The 17247-nt window shown below is 48.4% G+C and overlaps 1 protein-coding gene across 5 annotated transcripts; it reads right to left on the reverse strand.

Annotated features, from left to right (window-relative positions):
* Positions 1 to 663: 663 nt before the first annotated feature.
* SLC22A13 (solute carrier family 22 member 13) lies at positions 664 to 10449 on the reverse strand. 5 transcript variants are annotated; one of them, XM_080803461.1, is made up of 11 exons: positions 10007 to 10449; positions 5221 to 5324; positions 4871 to 5025; positions 4481 to 4649; positions 4158 to 4278; positions 3977 to 4071; positions 3557 to 3771; positions 3251 to 3359; positions 2499 to 2714; positions 2217 to 2296; positions 664 to 1190 (listed from the first exon to the last, which is right to left on the reverse strand). In XM_080803461.1, exons 1-11 carry the CDS (start codon positions 10382 to 10384, stop codon positions 1123 to 1125), a joined length of 1710 nt encoding a protein of 569 aa, XP_080659587.1. In that variant the 5' UTR covers positions 10385 to 10449; the 3' UTR covers positions 664 to 1122. The 5 variants fall into 5 exon arrangements, with proteins under 5 accessions (XP_080659587.1, XP_080659585.1, XP_080659589.1 ...); XM_080803459.1 differs by having other exon boundaries at positions 672 to 1190; positions 2499 to 2583; XM_080803460.1 differs by lacking the exon at positions 664 to 1190 and having other exon boundaries at positions 1351 to 2296; positions 2499 to 2583.
* Between the last annotated feature and the right edge of the window lie 6798 nt (positions 10450 to 17247).

Here is a 17247-nt window from a genome sequence, read left to right on the forward strand (position 1 = left end):
ACTCTTCCAACAACCCAGGTTTATTAGGAGGAATGGGCCTACTTAGACAATCATCATCGAGTATGTCCCAAGGGAGGTTAATGAAAGTGATTGGTGGTTAGACACATTCTGTAAGAGGCGCTTAGGTCCAGATCCTGATTTGGGACCATGAAGGCATAGGCATAGGGTACCTCAGTCCATTTGCTCTGTTTTGTGCAGAAGAGACCTAACTGATAGATAGATGTCCCACTAATGGGCCATTTTCCCTCATCTCCTAGAGTGTACTGAAGTCACTCAAAGTTAGAGAATGTCAATGTTCTCTTTCTTAAATCTTGTAATCCAAATTGATTCTAGTGGATTAAAAAGTATCTCAGAAGAGAATCCTTGGGGACTAAAGATGATATCATGTTCCTAGAAAAGTAGAGGTCCATTATCAAAAATTCCCCGCTATCTCCCAGGTGGTGTCCCACACAGGAAATGTCAGAGGTTCCTGGTGTCAAAGTGACCAGTGGTGTCCCTCTAAGTAGTCGCTAGGAAAAGTGCCTTGCCTTGTAGGAGGAATGCTGGTGTCCCCTTGCTTCCCGATTGCATCCTATGCTACAAATGGTTGCTGGAATGGACTGAAATGCCATGCCATGAAGAACCCACCATTTTTAGCCCATGGAAAACACTTAAAAATGTTTTATAAGGGGGAAATTACTCAATTTTATAATTTAAGTAGTTACTAGGGGACACTGGCAGAAAACAATGAAGACAGAAATCCACCATGATCTAAGCACCATTCCAACAGGTGTGGTCCTTACAGCTGGCTTCTCTAGGAAATGGTGCCAAGTTGAGTTTTAATCCAATCAGGTACTGGCTTTGGCCAGCTCTGAGCAAATGTCTCAAAACCAAAAGCAGCCAGGCCAGAGATGTGAAAGGGATCACATTAGACCAATGAGGAGGAAACCTCACATAGGAGTCTTACAATTGGCAGCCATCCTAGTGACTGAGGTGGCTGTCCCATGCCCAAGAAAGACAACCTTGTATAAGGACAGAAAGGAAGAGAGGGCAACAAGTTTCTGGGTCTTATTACAATTCTGGCCAGGGTGCAAACTTCAAGCCAAAAGGCAATCTTTCTCCTCCGCATAGAATAGCCACGGGCTAGAGCACTATAGCTTGAGCAATGGACATGAAATTGTTCCAATAAGACCATACTCCTTGAAAAGAACCTGAAATGAAAGGGAGGGAAGAGTTAAGTATTCACCAAGTTCGCACCGAGGCTCAAATTCCAGATGCGAAGACTTTAGCCCCACACTGGGCGCCAAAATGATATAATTTGGAGTTTGAATCTGAGAGTGAATGGTCAAGAAAGAATTCTTGAGACTTTTTCAGTGCAAAAAAAAAAAAGGGGAGGTTTTATTAAAGCACGGCAACAGGACCCCTCGGACAGAAAGGGCTGTATTCTAAGTGTGAGGAGTGATTGATTCTATAGGTCTTTTTTTTTTTTTTAAATCCTATATGAGGGGGCGGAGGTGATGTTAGGACTCCAGGAAATTGAGCCTATACGTTTCTGAAGGTCTGACTATTCTTAAGTTTGTGTTTTTCTTGTAAAATCTGTGATCTTTATCAGGTGGCCATTTACTTTTTCCTTCCTTTGTTCTTGGGCAGTCCCGAGTGTCTAAGAAATGTCCCATGTACCCCACTCTCATCTTGGGGGAAGGGAGATGCATTTGTTTTTTGCCCTCTATTTGCCTTTTATTATCTCATCAGCCCCACCCAAGCCAGCAGGACCTGGCCCAACCATGAGAAGAAACTACAACCTTCTCCTCTTCTACAGCCTTTTCTCCCACCAGCCTAGATGGAGGCCACAGCTTCACACTTTCCTCCTACATCCTTGGAAAGGCTATAAGCATCTGCTCTGTTCTGAGCTTAACGACCAGAGGAGCCATACTCCCATAAGACTATCAGAGAACAAGTAAAAAGTGAAGTCCAAGATACACCTGAGGTCCTACCACGAACAGGGTTTAGGAGTGTGCTGGGGTGAGAAAGTTGATGAGAAGCACCGAGAAGAGGGAGGCCCATCCATGTGCTTCAGTACCAGGCAGCCAGCGGCCAGCATGGGGACCAGGCCAGGGTGTGCTGCCTCCATCTGCGAATTGGGGCTTGTGGGCAGGTGCCAGCCTTTTCCAGGGGGTGTTCGGACAGCTCCCTGCTGCTGCTGCTCCAGCTCCAGAAACACAATTAGAGGTACGTACTGCTCACAAAAGTTGCCCCTGGATTGGATGTTCTTCCTGAGGCCTTTGTCTCCTTTTCTGAAGGTGCTGACTCTGGAGGCCTGGAGGGAACAGGGGTCCATCATTGACTGGCCAAGAATTAGTCACATGGCAGTATCCCTCACCACCCCTCCCCAGAGGAGGAGGATCTGGCCCAAAGTCAGTCAGATGTCTGTGGCTGTGAGGGCCCCATATTGGCCTCTAGGCAACAGTGGACACATGGTGAGGTAGAGGTCTGGGCTTCAGAGAAAGCAAGTGGCTCACCGTGGCTGGGGGCCCTGCTCCAGGTCCTTGATGGTATCCTTCAGGGGCTGGTCGCGTGTCTCTGGCAGCAGGGCACAGAGTAAGCCTGCCCCAATGGGGAGACTGCCATAGATGAGCATAGGGAGGGCTGCGTGGTACTCTCCCAGCAGGATCACAAGAGGCGTGAGGATACCCCCAATCCTCGAGAAGATGCCCATCAGCCCCATGCCCGTCTGCCTGGGGGAAGGCCAGTACAAGCTGAGCAGACCCAGCCCCAACTCCAGGCCACAGCTCTACCCCAGCTCCACCTTGAGAGAGCCCAGACCCTCAATATGGCCCCACAGACTCCCTAGGCTCACCCGGCCCAGCCAGCCTCTGCTCTCTGCTTCCATATACTAACTGCTTGTAGTCCAGCCGGATGCCACGCTTCTCCCACCTCTAGGCCTGTCCATTTTCTGCCCTCCTGCTCACCACCAAATCTCAGGCCAAAGACTAGACCTCCTGTCTGACCCCCCAACCCCCACCTGAGTGTTCCTGCTTCTCAGCCATTCATTCTTAGACTTTCTCCATATCCCAGTCTTGACGAGGCCAGGGCATGGCCTTCTTCTGTATCTGTCCTCCCCTGCCTAGGATAACACAGGGACTAGATTGACAGTGGCCCTGGGCCCCACCAGCACTGCTGCCCCTGAGCCAGCCTCATAAGCTCTCTGTGGAACAGCGGTGAGGGCAGAGTGGGATGGCCAAAATCAGGGCATCGGGGCAGGAGCCCTTACCGGATGACGGTGGGGAAGAGCTCGGCAGAGTACACGTAGGAGATGGTAAAGCCGGAGGCCGTGGCAAACTTGCCCACCACAGCCAGCACAGTGACCACCACTGGCAGATCTAGTGAGGGATGCTGGTCAGCCGCGTGCAGGGAGATGGCCCCATGCCCTGGGCCCCACCCCTACCCTGCCCTTCCAAGCTCCCTTCTGCACCTGGACCCCAGGGGAGCCCTCACTCCTAGAAGGGAAGCGACAGGCTTCTGGAAGCAGGGGTTGGGGGGGTGAGGGGCCAGGGTGTGGGACAGCCAGCCCCGGTACCTGTTGGGACAAAGACGATAGCGATGCACATGAGGCCACCCAGAACCAGAGTCAGCATCTGGCTCCACTTGCGGCCCAACCGCTGCATCATGAAGATGCTGGAGTAGCGAGCGGGCACCTCAACCGTTCCGAAGATTAGCTGCGTCAGGTAGATGTCCAGGCCGAAGTCACCGACCTGGAGGCTCAGGCCGAAGTACCCCAGGCTGTCCACAAACCTACAAAGTGTCCAGGCATCCCTGTGACTGCTGGATGACGAGACATCGTCACTCTCAGGGGGAGCCTGCTGAAGAGGGAGTCACAGCGGGAGAAACCCATAACACCACACAGCCCGTCCCTGGCAGTCACCACCCCCAACCACGTAGGCAGCAGCAGCAGCAGATGTGTGGCCTCGGGAAGGGGCCTGGGCCCTGCTGTACTCACCAGACACAGGAGAGGATCAGGGTCACCTTCCGGAGCTGCGGGTGTCTGAACAGATCCAGGGCATTCCCTGAGGGGCCCGTCTTCTCTGGGACGAGCTGGTAGGAAGACGCACAGTGAGGGGCCAGGCAGAAAGGTCTGTGTGGGCCAGGCTCAAGAGCTGGGCTCAGTCTCTACGAAGTACCTGGCTCAGGAGCTCTGGGGAGAGTTTCCGCTTGTTGACCGAGGCTGCCTTCTGGATCACTTGTTTAGCCTCCTCTACCCTTCCCCGGGTCAGAAGCCACCGTGCTGACTCTGGCAGAGCCCTGCAGTTCGGGAACGGCTGTAACCTCGGAGCCCCCCCCCCACTCCCCCAGGGGCTGTCCCAGCTGCTCCAGTGCACACCGAAGCCCACACTCCTTGCTGTCGGAGTGTTCTGTGAGGTGAATGTTGAGTATTACGCTCCAACCACACTTTCGCAAGACTAGGCCCTGGGGGGTGGCTTGCTTCTGGGAAGTACCTCCTCACCAGAAGTAGAAGAAGAGCAGCAAGACAGGTGCAGTGCCCGCTATCTGGAAAAGCCTCCAGTTTCGGATGCCATAGGCGAGTCCTGCCAGCACCATCTGCCCCACGGAGAAGGCGCACTGGGCCAGGACCACGGCCTGCGTCCTCCTCGAGGGCCCCACCCACTCTGTAACTGTGCAAACAGAGAGGTTGAGGCCAGGCCAGCCCCTGGCACTGTCCCTCCCTGGCACTCCCCGGATGCTGCTCCGTCCACGTGGACCTCAGACCCCTTTGCGTGTGGCCACCTGTGGCCTGGGCTCCTGACAAGGCTCCCACAGGCAATCTGCATACGTGGACCGCTGAGACCCCAAGGCCTCGCCTCATGGCTCAGGGCTTCAGGACTCAGACACTCACGCAGGGTCACGTTGCTGAAGGTGTACCCAGCGACAGCAGTAGCCACGGCAAAACGCAGGACCATATAGAGCTCAAAGCTGGGCACGAAGGCTGTGGTCAGGCCGATGATGGCAAAGAGTAGCAGCTGCACTAGGATAGTGGCCTTGCGGCCGATCCTGGAGTAACAAAGAGGTAGGTCTGTGAGGGACACTCTCGAAGGGGAAGGAAGGGAGACCCAGCCCTGCCCTGGGCTCTCTATTTGGGGGAGGACACACTGCCCTGCCCTGGACACCAGGGAAGGGCATGGAGGGAAACCGTGCCAGGAACACAGGAGAACGCTGGGTCAGGGGAGAGCTGGTCACGGTTCTTACCAGTCACAGAGAGGCCCAAAGATGAGAGCCCCAACGAGGAGCCCCGCCATGTACACCGACTGTGAGGTCTCCTTCAGGTACTTCTGATCACAAACCAGGTTGAACTGAGGCAGACACAGGTGGATGTGAACAAGGAGCAGCTCATAGCAAGTCCTTTGTCACCTAGCCCACCCACTTACAAACCTCTCAGGGCAGATGCCCATGGTTCCCAAACTGTGTGCAAAGGCACCCCAGGACACCAGAATAAATTCATGGGGTGCAGAACAATATTTAACATTTTAAAGGGAAATATGAGAATACTCAACATCTGTCTGGTATTACAAGAACTGCCAATTAAGAACGGTTCTGTTGCAACAGGAGATCATGCTACACTCCTTTCAGTAACATCATATCAATGTGACACTGTATTTTTGGCAGTTGATTTGGGAAAAAAAAGCAAGCATCATGTGGAGAGAAAATGTTCAAGGATGGAGACACTGTGCAGCTCCCAGTAGGTACATACATCCTATTAATAGGTGACTGCATTTGTTTAAAAATGAAAAATATTTTCTTTCAGTTTGCACGTATTATTTTTTATTTTTTAAAGACTGTATTTATTAATTTTTTGCAAGCAAGAGGGGGGAAGGCAAGGGGAGGGGGAGCATGAGAGCACAAGCGGAGGTGGGGGATGGAAGAGGGAGAAGCAGGCTCCCTGCCCAGCAAGGAACCAGAGGACGAGGGGCTTGACCCCAGGACCCTGAGATCATGCCCTTAGCCAAAGTTAGATGCTTAATGGACCACCCAGGAGCCCTGCATGCACATTATTTCTTAAAACAGCTACCAAGTTCTTAGAACATAATTACTTATTAAGTTGTTTGGACCTAACTAGTTAACACATAAAACTGTTAGGTTTTTCTTTTGGCTTGGAGATGTCACGGAGAATTACTGACACACTAAGGATACAAAGTTTGGAACCTCTGACACGGGACTCATTGCTGCTTCCGGACCAACAGGGCCTCTTTCATACAGCCAGGGCAGCCCTGTGACCTATTTGGGCCCCTTCAAATTTTCTCATCTGGCTGCGAAATCTCCATGAAACTCTTATCATTCACAGGCAGTGAGAATCTCACGGAGCCCTCACGCGCCACTTGCAGGAGATTAGGATGGAGGAACATGGGAAGGAAACCCTCATGTGTGTGGGGATTCACTCGCATGCACACACGGAGACTCTCTGCAGACTCAGAGAGAACCCGACAGATGGACTGAGAAACTGAGTGGAGAAAATGCCCACGTCTGGGTAACTCCGCACACGTCTGCTGCAGGTGCGTGTCGGGAAGCACTTGTGACTGACCCCCACCCCCACTGGTCTCTGGGCCCCTCAGGGACTTCGGGGCCCCCGGCATGCGAATGTCTGCAGGTTAGACATGTGAGCTCTCCTCCGCAGCCCGTGGAGACAGCTTCTCAATGACTCATGCCTTTGGAGGGCTCCCTCTGTGCTGGGTAGTCTCCTAAATGCTTCACAAGCGTTACCTAATTCTCACAACAGTCCTTGATTTGTTGGCACACTGCCCTGATGGATGAGAGGTTACGCTCATCATCCTCGGTCCCACTGCTGGATGGCAATGGAGTTCAGATACCCCTTTTGCCCCAGACAAGGACCGAAACGGCGTGAAAGCTAAAAGAATTTTTACCGAACGAATCAGTAAATGAACGAATATCTACAGCTAGCCAACTAGCCAATCGTCATCAGTCAAAATAACTTTTAGCAAGAAATTAATCAGTCCAGGAGACACCATTGTGCTCCTATTCTCTTCTCAAAAACAACTGTTAATTTTCAATATATGTGGAATGATTCACTGATTGCCCCTGGGAAGGAAATGAGGCGGGACAGGGAATTTGAACTCGTTCCACCATGCTCCAGCTTGTCTGGTTTTTATTTAGCAAGCACAGGTTGCCTTTGTGGTTAGACACTCTTTAAAATAAGATGCCTCTGGAGTCTGAACTGAGCAACTTATTGGATTTATAACTTATAGCAAACAATAGGATTATTGGGGGACGCATAACCTGCTTATTACCACAGCGGCTGTCACCCAGGAAGACCTCAGTAAATGTTAGCTCAGCAGAGGGTGCCCTGGCCACCGTGCTCAGGAAAGCCATAGCTGGGGACAGACATTTCAGACTGAAGGCTTGGGTGCCAATCCAAAGGAGTTTCCCAGGGCCAGTGCCCCTACTCAGTGGCCACCGTTCACTACCTCTGTATAGTGTATAGACTCACTATTTCATTAAACCCTCATTCTAACCACATAAAGGCTTATCATTCCCACTGTGCAGCTACAGAGACCAAGGCTTGGAGAGGGGCCAAGAAGTGGCGGATCACGTTCAGAGGGAACAGAGACAAGAGGGCTCCCCCCATGGGACGCCAGCCTTTAACCTCCCCAGCCCTAACACCCACAGTGGATGGTTCTCCCTGGGGACACCAGCCCCCGTTCTTGGTACACACCTGCCACATCTCCCGCCCGTGTTCCAAAACCTTTAGTGGCTCCCTTTGGTCTCCAGGAGAGGGCCCAAATTCCTCATCTCTGTATCGAAGATGGTTTAAGGGCCGGCTCTTCCCCACCTCTTTGTATGTCAGCATTCCTCAAAACATGCCAAGCATTTTCACACCTCCAGTCCTGGGTATGGCCATTCTCTCGGCTTCTCCTTCCCTACCATTCCTGCCCCCTTCTCTCGTCCCAGGACAGGTCACACTGTGGTTATTCACTCCAAGCCCGTTTCCCTCCGTGTTCAGAGACTCATGTTGACAAGACTGGGAGTCCTGCTATCTTTTACCACGGATGGACACCTAGGAAATGGAGGTAGACTGAGAAGGAGAAATATACTCTGTATAAAAGAGCGCACAGCCTATGAGGCAACTTGCTCTTTTCTTCTCAAATTAGACCTGTCTGAAATTCAGTTTGATTATGCAGCTGCTGTAATAAGGAAAGTGGGGATGTCAGCTCAGAGAGAGCCCCCTGAATTGGTGTGGCAGAGCCCCTCCCCTGAGATGGGCAACAGAGGTAGAAGAACTCACAGCCATGAAGCTCTCGAAGAGAAGCTGGAGTTATCATTTGGTGCAGGGCGCAAAGGACCAAAGGTGGACATTCTCCTGAGAATCGAAGTCCTCAGGAGGGCCAGAGCAGGAGAAACATGATAGGGAAGGACAAGAGGTCCAAGGCCCAACCCCAGGGCTAGCACAGGCTGGGTTGATGATTAAAGAAAAGGGGGAGCCCCAAATCCTCAGATAAGGAGAACAAGGTGCCTCCCTCCTCTGACTGGTCCCTGTACAGTAAATACTCAGGGAGCTTTGAATGAATAAAATCACGCCAACACTCCAGCACAGGGTATGAACAGGGCTAGAGTTGGCTCCGAGCAGTCTGCTTGCTTGCCTGGGCTTTCAGGTTGGTTTTTGGGCAGGTGGGCGGAGTTTGAGCACACGTGGAGGTAGGCACCCATGGCATCAGAGGACCCGGGGAGGCTGACCCTATCATGATGGTGATGCCGGGGACATGGAGAGGACAATGAGGACCAGCCTGGGCTCTGCTGGGAGAGCTCCTAGGCTGCCTATACCCCTGTGGGGCAGAATGAGGCAGAAGGTCAGGAGGAAGACAGGGAGGACATATCCTCAGCCTGCAAGGGTTCAGGGGGCAGGTTTATGGTCACGTTTTAAAAACTGAATGCCTGGGGCACCTGTCTGGCTTCTTGGTAGAGCGTGCAACTCTTGATCTCAGGGTTGCGAGTTTGAGACCCATATTGGGTGCAGAGATTACTTCTAAAAAATCTTTTTAAAAATGTGAATGCCTTTGGTTAAAACAAAATCCTCTGAAAGCCTCTAAAAAGTAAATACTTTTTTACTCACGGGGGAGAAGTGAATGTTTAATCTCTGCACTCAAGACCCCTCTCCACAAAGGCTCAGTATCTGCCACCATCAAGGTGAGTTGTCCAGACCTTCCCAACAACGCCCATACCTCAGGATTTTGGGCCATTCGTGCTCTTTCCTGTGCCTGCAGGGACTTGAGGGGGAGCCCCACCTCCACAATCAGCTCACTGGGTTGCCCTGACCAAGTCATCTCTCTCCTCTGTGCCTCAGTCCCTGCTTCTTGGGAAGCAGCAGAGTGAGCACGGATGCTACCAGAGAGCCCTTCTTGCTCAGATGGCTGGAATGGGAGCCTGTTTACCTGCCTGGATCCTTCCTAAGAAAATAAGTTTAGCAGAGCAAGCGTTGTCACCTGCAGGATGAGTCCTAGAGTCATGGGTGTCCTCAGAGGGCCGGCAGGCATAGCTCTAGAGAGAGCAGCTGGGAGGCAGGGGCCCCACAGAAGGCAAGCAGGGGGGTAGGCAAGCAGGAAGCTAGGTAAACAGCAGAGCACAGGGACCGACTGAACGACCAAGGCCAATGGACAGATAGATGGGAACACTGGAGGGAGAGAAAGAAACAAAGACAGGAAAGCAGGAGAGGAAGGAAGGAAGGCAAGCTGGGTACATAGGCAAAGGGACAAACAAAAAGATAGGGAATGATGCATGGACAGATGGGCAGACAGACAAGACAGAGAACATGGACAGAGAGGTGAAGGGGCCAATAGTTGGAGGACAAAGAGAAAAGCAGGATGAGTGGCAAAAAGAAAAAAAAAAGCACCCCAATGGTCCATCGTTCAGGTGTGAGTGCTGAAGGGCACACAGAGAAGCAGCAGCACCAGCTGCTGAGGGCAGAGGGCCGGACAGAGCCGCTGACCAACCCCAAACAGGCAGACACACAGAAGGGCAGCCCTACCTCATTCTTGAGGGACAGAGGCCTGTTCTCAGGATACACCCAGCCTGCATCGCAAGGCTGTGTCTCATTGAAGCGGTGGCTGAGGATCTCCTCCAGGGTGGCACCGCTGGGGGGTGGCCGGAACATGAGGCAGGGCTCGGGCTTGCCTGCGGCATCCAGAGGCATGCTCAGTGTCAGCTGCTCAGTGGTACTCAGGTTCAAAGTGTGGTTCTTCACCCAGGCCACTGAGCAGTGGTGGGCCTCATCCTGGAACATGAAGACCTGGCCGAACATGTAGAAAGCAGACAGGAAGTTGGGGATACTCAGCAGTATCATCAGCTGTATCTGGAAGCGTCCAAAGTCACCTATTTCAGCCAGGACCTGGGCAAACTGAGCCATGTCTACCGGTCAGCCTGGGGCCACCAAACAGCTCCGCAGCCTGGCTTTGGGGCATTTGTTCCTCTGAGCAGTGATGACTGTTAATATTTAATCCAGCCTTGCCTGGCCTGACCTGTCACACTTCAACTCCCTGGCTGTGGCCTGGGAAGGATAGAGCATGATGAAAAACTCACCCACGCTGGCTTGCAGAATGCGAGGATACTTTATGGACAGGATGATGAACACAAGCTTCCCAAGAGGACCTTCTCGGGCCCAGCACAGGAATGAGCTTTGGCGAGATGTTAAACAGTACACAAGTAGCCCCCTCCAATTGCAACATCCTAAACAAGTCACTCCTAGCTCAAATCCCTCTCATTACAATAGACCCCAAATTCTGAGAGTAGTTCCAGCACTCAGAGGGACACAGAAGTCCCTTCTGGGGACCAGCCCACAAAAGACAATGGGGGTAAGTCAGGAGAGTAGCAAGGACCCAGTTTGCATACCAAGAAGGTCAGCAGCCCAATCTGGCCTCTTGACGCTGCTGATCTTATCTTTCTCCTAGGGGTCTCTGACATGTGGTAGGGCAGCAAGAAGGCCAAGAGACAGGGGTGCCTGGGTGGCTCAGTTGGTTACGTGTCTGCCTTCGGCTCAGGTCATGATCCCAGGGTCCTGGGATCGAGTCCCACATCAGGTTCCCTGATGATCAGGAAACCTGCTTCTCCCTCTACCTTTGCTACTCCCCCGCTTGTGCTCTCTGTCAAATAAATAAAATCTTAAAAAAAAAGAAGGCCAAGAGACCCACCAAGGGCACAAATGCCTTTCCTTCTCAGTACAGAAGATAATCCAAGAGCACACAGCAATTACCAAAGAGCCAAGAGGTGCATTCTGAGCTCTACTCTAATTGAGGAAGAAACCATCAACACCTGACCAAGATAAGGCACAAGTGAGCTGCTGCAGGAAAGCTTCATTCACAACAGATAATCTCAGCGATAACAGAGGTACACAGGCCAAAGTCTCCCTTGATCACAACCTCAGCTGTGGAAGCCCTTGCTGGAGTCAAGGTCGGGATGGGGCGCATTGTGGCTGGTAGATCAGGATTATTATAGGAATGGAGAATAATCAGGACTTCTGACAGGAGGCATCTCCCAAAGAGTAAAAAGCCCCCACTTTTTACCCTGGAGAGGTCTACTGGAGATAGACTTGGCTTGGAAAGCATCTAGTTCAGTCATGGGAGATGGGGAATGATAGGACTGAATGAAGATGGCATCAGGGAAAAATACACATGCAGCTGCACGTGTGCACACACACACATTCACGTATTTGCCTGTGTGTGCATGGGAAAGCCTGCCTATGTTTGAATTCTGAACCAATTTAAGAGAGCCTGAGGAGCACAGGCAAAGGGAATGCACAGCAGCAAGCCTATATGGGGTGGTTCTGGACACAGCATGCCTGTATCTGGCCCACTGGCCAGCACAGCTTCTGGCTCCTTATTAGTCAGCCAGCATGCATGGCAGGTCAAGGCAGGGCAGAGGCAAGGGCCCATGACCCTGCATAAGGACAGCACCTCCCTCTCTGCCCCATCCCAAATTCCCCACCATTCTCACCAATGTCTCCAGCTCTGTCTTCTCTTCATGACCTAGCTTTCTTGCATGTGCTTGTCCTTAGCACCATCTCAATAGAATTGCCAAGAAAACAGATGCTGCCAGTCGCCACTGCCCAATATGGTGCTACCCTGATGGGAGAGAACTGGGATGGAGACAGGAGCCCATTCCTAGCCAAAATCATCTTCTTACTCCAGTCAGGGAGAGGATTTTTGCTTCTTTGGCTCCAAGTAACCAAGGGAACTTGACCTAGAAGACAGGAAACTCGGGCACAGCTACCGATCCACTGTGATCCAGAGTCTGTTCCTTGTTTAAAAAAAAAAAAAAATCAACTGAGTAGATTGAAAAATCTAATTGGCTTTACTCAGTGATTCATGAATTGGGCAGCATCCCATCTAGCAAGCAGAAAGGAGCTCCAAAGAGCTGTACAAAACAGAAGACTTTCATAGGCACAAAAGGGCAGAAAAAAGAAAATTTCCTGCAAAGAATAGATGTTTCCGGCAAAGCCACCTTCCTTTGGGGGAAGGTAGGGGTCTATCAGATCACCTCACTAGTGCTAACCAGGTAATTCCAGATTGACTTGGTTAAAGGTCACATTTCTGGGAGGGACGGAAATTGCAATGAGGTCAGGTGTGAAGTCTTGGTTTGCTGGCATGGGCTTAGCACAAGTGACTCTATTTTGGGCCTATTATGTCTTTTTAAACAATTTCTCCTTTTGATCAGACTCTAAGCTTAACTAAGAGATGGGATCAAAATGTAAGGCATTAGTGCCACTCTCAGCTACCACACTGTAGTTCTCACAGCTTTAACTTACCCTCTTTGTGTCATAGGTCATGATGTTTTTTTGCTGAATCTCTGTGGTGTTCACAGATCATGACTTCAGGTTCACAATTTTTTAGTTGGTCCTTCTCTTTGGTCCTTTTTTGATAGTCCGGTCTTAGGGGAGATCATTTGCTTGGTAGTTAGTGGCTGCAAGCATGCATTTAAAGCTTTTGAGAGACTACAGCATGCCAAGGAGACTACTATGATTATTGTAAGTGGGATAAATCCCAATGTTTGTGTGCACTTCAGAGCCATGGTGCCTGAGACCCAAACCAGTCAAAATATAAGCTCCTTTTAGAGGAATCTCATAGTGAACTCCTCAAAGCTTCTGAGGCCAGAAAGCAAAGCCAAGCCAAGGGCTCATTATTAGATTTTTACCTGCAATAACTATGGTTTGGGTGAATTCCTCCTTTCTCAAGGTCCCCAAAATATTTTGAGATTCCTGGGCCTGTCAGGAGATAATCTTCCTTACTCACCAGGTAAGACTGCCAGCAACCCTATAGGCAGAGTATCAGGCTGATTTTTCCAAGGGGCTTCACGGGCTTTATAAAGTCAACTTTATTCTCTTACAGCTGTCCAGTCCTATCTGAATTTATACACATGATATTCCAGAGCCTTGGTAATATAGCCAGTGTCCAGATTGTGTCTAGTTACAAGGAGATCAGATTCTTATTGAACTTATGCAAATAAATAATTATATCGCCATGTAAAGAATACTCAAAAATGTCTGATTTCTGGAGGTATCAGGATCAAGAAGAAAAAGTATGTTTCATCTTTGTTTATAAAGGTGTTATTTACCAAGTAAGTCTTAGATAGCTTAAGAGGAAAGGTTTCCTTAAATCTGGAAAAACAAAACATTAAGGAACCAGAAATGTTTCAAACAAAAAGTCATAAAAAATTATAATCATCCTCCTACATTCATTCAGATCCATGTAATTAATATTGTTTTGCTTGAATCCAGTTTTTCCATTAGTTCTGGAAATCCTTACCCAGTTTTGTTTTATGATATTAAAGTTATCAGAAACCTGTACTTTTCAAAGTCCTTTCCCTATATCTCCTTGAAGATAAAGCACCTTTTTTCTTTTTTTTTTCTTTTTTTTTTTTTTGAGAGGGAGAACACGCACTGTGCACGAGAGGTGCAGGAAGGCAGAGGCAGAGGGTGAAAGAGAATCTTAAGTAGGCCTCCCACTCAGTGACCCTGAGTTCATGACCCGAGCCAAAGCCAAGAGTCAGCACTTAACTGAGCCACCCAGGTGCCCTAAAGATGAAGGACTTTTGCAGAAACTCTTTGGCCAAAAGCATCTGAGTGAAACAACGGTCTGTAAATGATGAAAGAGTTACAGTGCCTATAGTTAAAGATCAGATGAGAGCTCATTATAATGGATCAACAAGAAAATTTGGTTATTTCTTTACACAACATTTTAAGATAATAACTGAAATTACGACTGATAACATTACACCAGGACATATCAGTTTTCCAGGAATTTCACAGTTTCTGGAACATTTACAGATAACTATACAAATACAACACAAAGAGGGCATAGTGTATCACTTTTTTTTTTTTTAAGATTTTATTTATTTATTTGACAGACAGAGATCACAAGCAGGCAGAGAGAGAGGAGGAAGCAGGCTCACCGCCGAGCAGAGAGCCCGATGTAGGGCTCGATCCCAGGACCCTGGGATCATGACCTGAGCTGAAGGCAGAGGCTTTAACCCACTGAGCCACCCAGGCGCCCCAGTGTATAACTTCTTATTTGACAGTGCTTCCCCTGTAATTTAATAGCAAAGAAGCCTAACTGGTTTAACAATTCGCTTTTTATAAACAGAGAGAACAAATCTTCCTTCCTCCCTCCCTCCCATTCTCTTTCCTTCCTTTTTTTCTTCTCTTTTCTCTTCCATTCTTTCTCCCTTCCTTCCCCCCTTCCCCCCTTCTCCCCTTCCCCTCCCTTTTCCCCCTCCCCTCCCCTCCCCTTCCCTCCCCTCCCCTTCTCTTCCTTTATCTTCTCTTTTCTTTCAGTCTTTTAAAAAGGACTTCATTTAGCATTTGATTTTTGGAAAGTTTGTCAAAAATATCAAAAGGTTTTAAAAACAGTCAAATCGGATCATAGTTCAGGGTACAAGAATATTTGGTTATCTATTTAACCACAGTGATGATTTGAAACTTCACTGGCAAATACAGAATGTTAAATATTGTAAAACTAACAAAAACCCTTAGGTCTTTTAATGGAGAAGACTCAATTTTCTTAAGTAATCAAAGATCTGATATGAAACACAAGAAATTGTATTGACAAGACAAAAATCTTTGTTTTCTAGAAAGATTACTTAAAAGGTTAAAAAAACTTTTCATAATCTCTTAATGAGAAGATCAAGAGTATCAGAAAACATTCTTTTAGCACAGATGACACCAATTCTAACTTTATACCAGTATACTTTAAAAAAAAAAAAGATTTTATTTATTTATTTGTCAGAGAGAGAAAGGGAGAGCACAAGCAGGCAGAGTGGCAGGCAGAGGCAGAGAGAGAAGCAGGCTCCGTGCTGAGCAAGGAGCCCTCTGTGGGACTCCATCCGAGGACCCTGGGATCATGACCCGGATGAAGGCAGTGGCTTAACCTACTGAGCCACCCAGGCGTCCCTATACCAATATACTTTTGATGTTAAAATTCATTAATCCCTTTTAAAAGTTTGATTAGATCCATTCCAATCTTATCCAGTTGGATCACACATGAAATTATTTTTCCAAGATTCCTTTTCCACAGCCTTCTAGCACCTTTTTATTCTTTCCTTTTTTTTTCTTTTCATATTTTGTCTTGTGTTTATTCTCTTTCCCAATCGTGGGGGGTGGGGGGAAGAAGCTTAAATATAAAGACAAAATGATTTTCTTTTCCCTCAACAAAAATTAATTTCCATTCCTCATAATTTCTCTTAGCAAAAATGTACATCCTACTTTCCTTGCACTCAGAGCTGGTACAGCCCACTCCCAGGCAGCAGGCTTGAGAACTGGAAACTTCAGTTAGGTAGAAGGGCTCACAATGACCCCTGACCCGCGGGCTGAATGCAAATAAGCCCATCAGGTGACTCACCTCAAAATAGCCACGAGCTCTAGCTGACCAATGGTCCACTTACACTTGGACACAGGTAGCAAAAAAGAGGAAAAGTCCATACCTTCCCATACCTCCTCACCTACCTTCCTTACTATGCCCCACCACCACTGCCTCCAGACCGTCAGTCTCTCCTTTGAGTCCTGCCCACTGCTTCCTTGTGGTGTATTCAATAAACTTCTATCTCCTTTGTTCTGACTTGGGTGAATTCTTTCACTGCATGCCCCCCCCGCCCCCTCCCCCCCCCCCCGTACTCCACAAGATCCGGCTGCCCCACAGTGATGTTTCCATCATCATCATCATCATCATCATCATCATCATTATTAAGATTTTATATATTTATTTGACAGAGAGAGAGTGTGTATGCACACAAGCAGGGGGAGCAGCATTGGGAGAGGGAGAAGCAGACTCCCCACTGAGCAAGGAGCCTGATGTGGGGCTCGATCCCAGGACCCTGGGATCATGACCTGAGCCGAAGGCAGACACTTAACCAACGGAGTCACCCATGTACCCAAGACATGCCCGTTTTAATTAAACCAACAATCTTAAACTAGATTTTATTTACTAAAGATTAATCCTAGATCACAGAACTTGAAAAATATTTGGGTTAAGTTTTTATATTTCTAAGAGTTTTTGAAGTCCTTATTTCATATAAGTGATTTTCCTCAAGCTGATTAAATAGAGCTTTTTTTTTGCAAATTGTGGCAATGACATCCAAAAGTAGGAAAATACCACACATCTACATAAATACATAGACAGACACAAAAGCCTTAAAATGTTCATTAAAAAAATTTAGCCATGACTGTATGTTAGCTGGAACTAAAATAAAAACTTTAAAAAATTTTTAAAATAACGGGATGGGTATAATAATGCAAAACTCACTAGCTTTTAAAAGAAGAGTTAGAATAATTACCTCAGGTTGTCAAAGCTCTTTCTGTTGATGTTTGTGGAGAAGACACTTGAGATTTGCATTTGTCCTGGACAAAGAATCTCAAAGAGCTGTGGACTGTATTGGGCAAGAGAACTTCTGCAACAATTCGCTTTTTTTTTTTTTAATTAAATTTTTTATTTATTTTCAGCGTAACAGTATTCATTGTTTTTTCACCAGGAAAGAACAATTCGCTTTTTTAAAGCCCCTTCCCTTTTAAAGTTTTTCCTCTTGGTCAGAATTACCTCCCTGAAGTTTGCATTTCAAGAAGATGACACAGATGAGAAGATAAGAGATAAGAAGATAAGAGAGGACCTAGTAGAAATTTTACATCTCAAAGATGGAAAGAATGCAAATTCCTCCAAGGACTTTGGTTCTGGAAGGCCAGAATTTTACCAGACCTACAAACCTTTGGGGATGAAATAGGTGAGGTTA

This window comes from Martes martes (genome assembly GCF_963455335.1).
Source record: "Martes martes genome assembly, chromosome: 1".
Lineage (NCBI taxonomy): Eukaryota > Metazoa > Chordata > Mammalia > Carnivora > Mustelidae > Martes > Martes martes.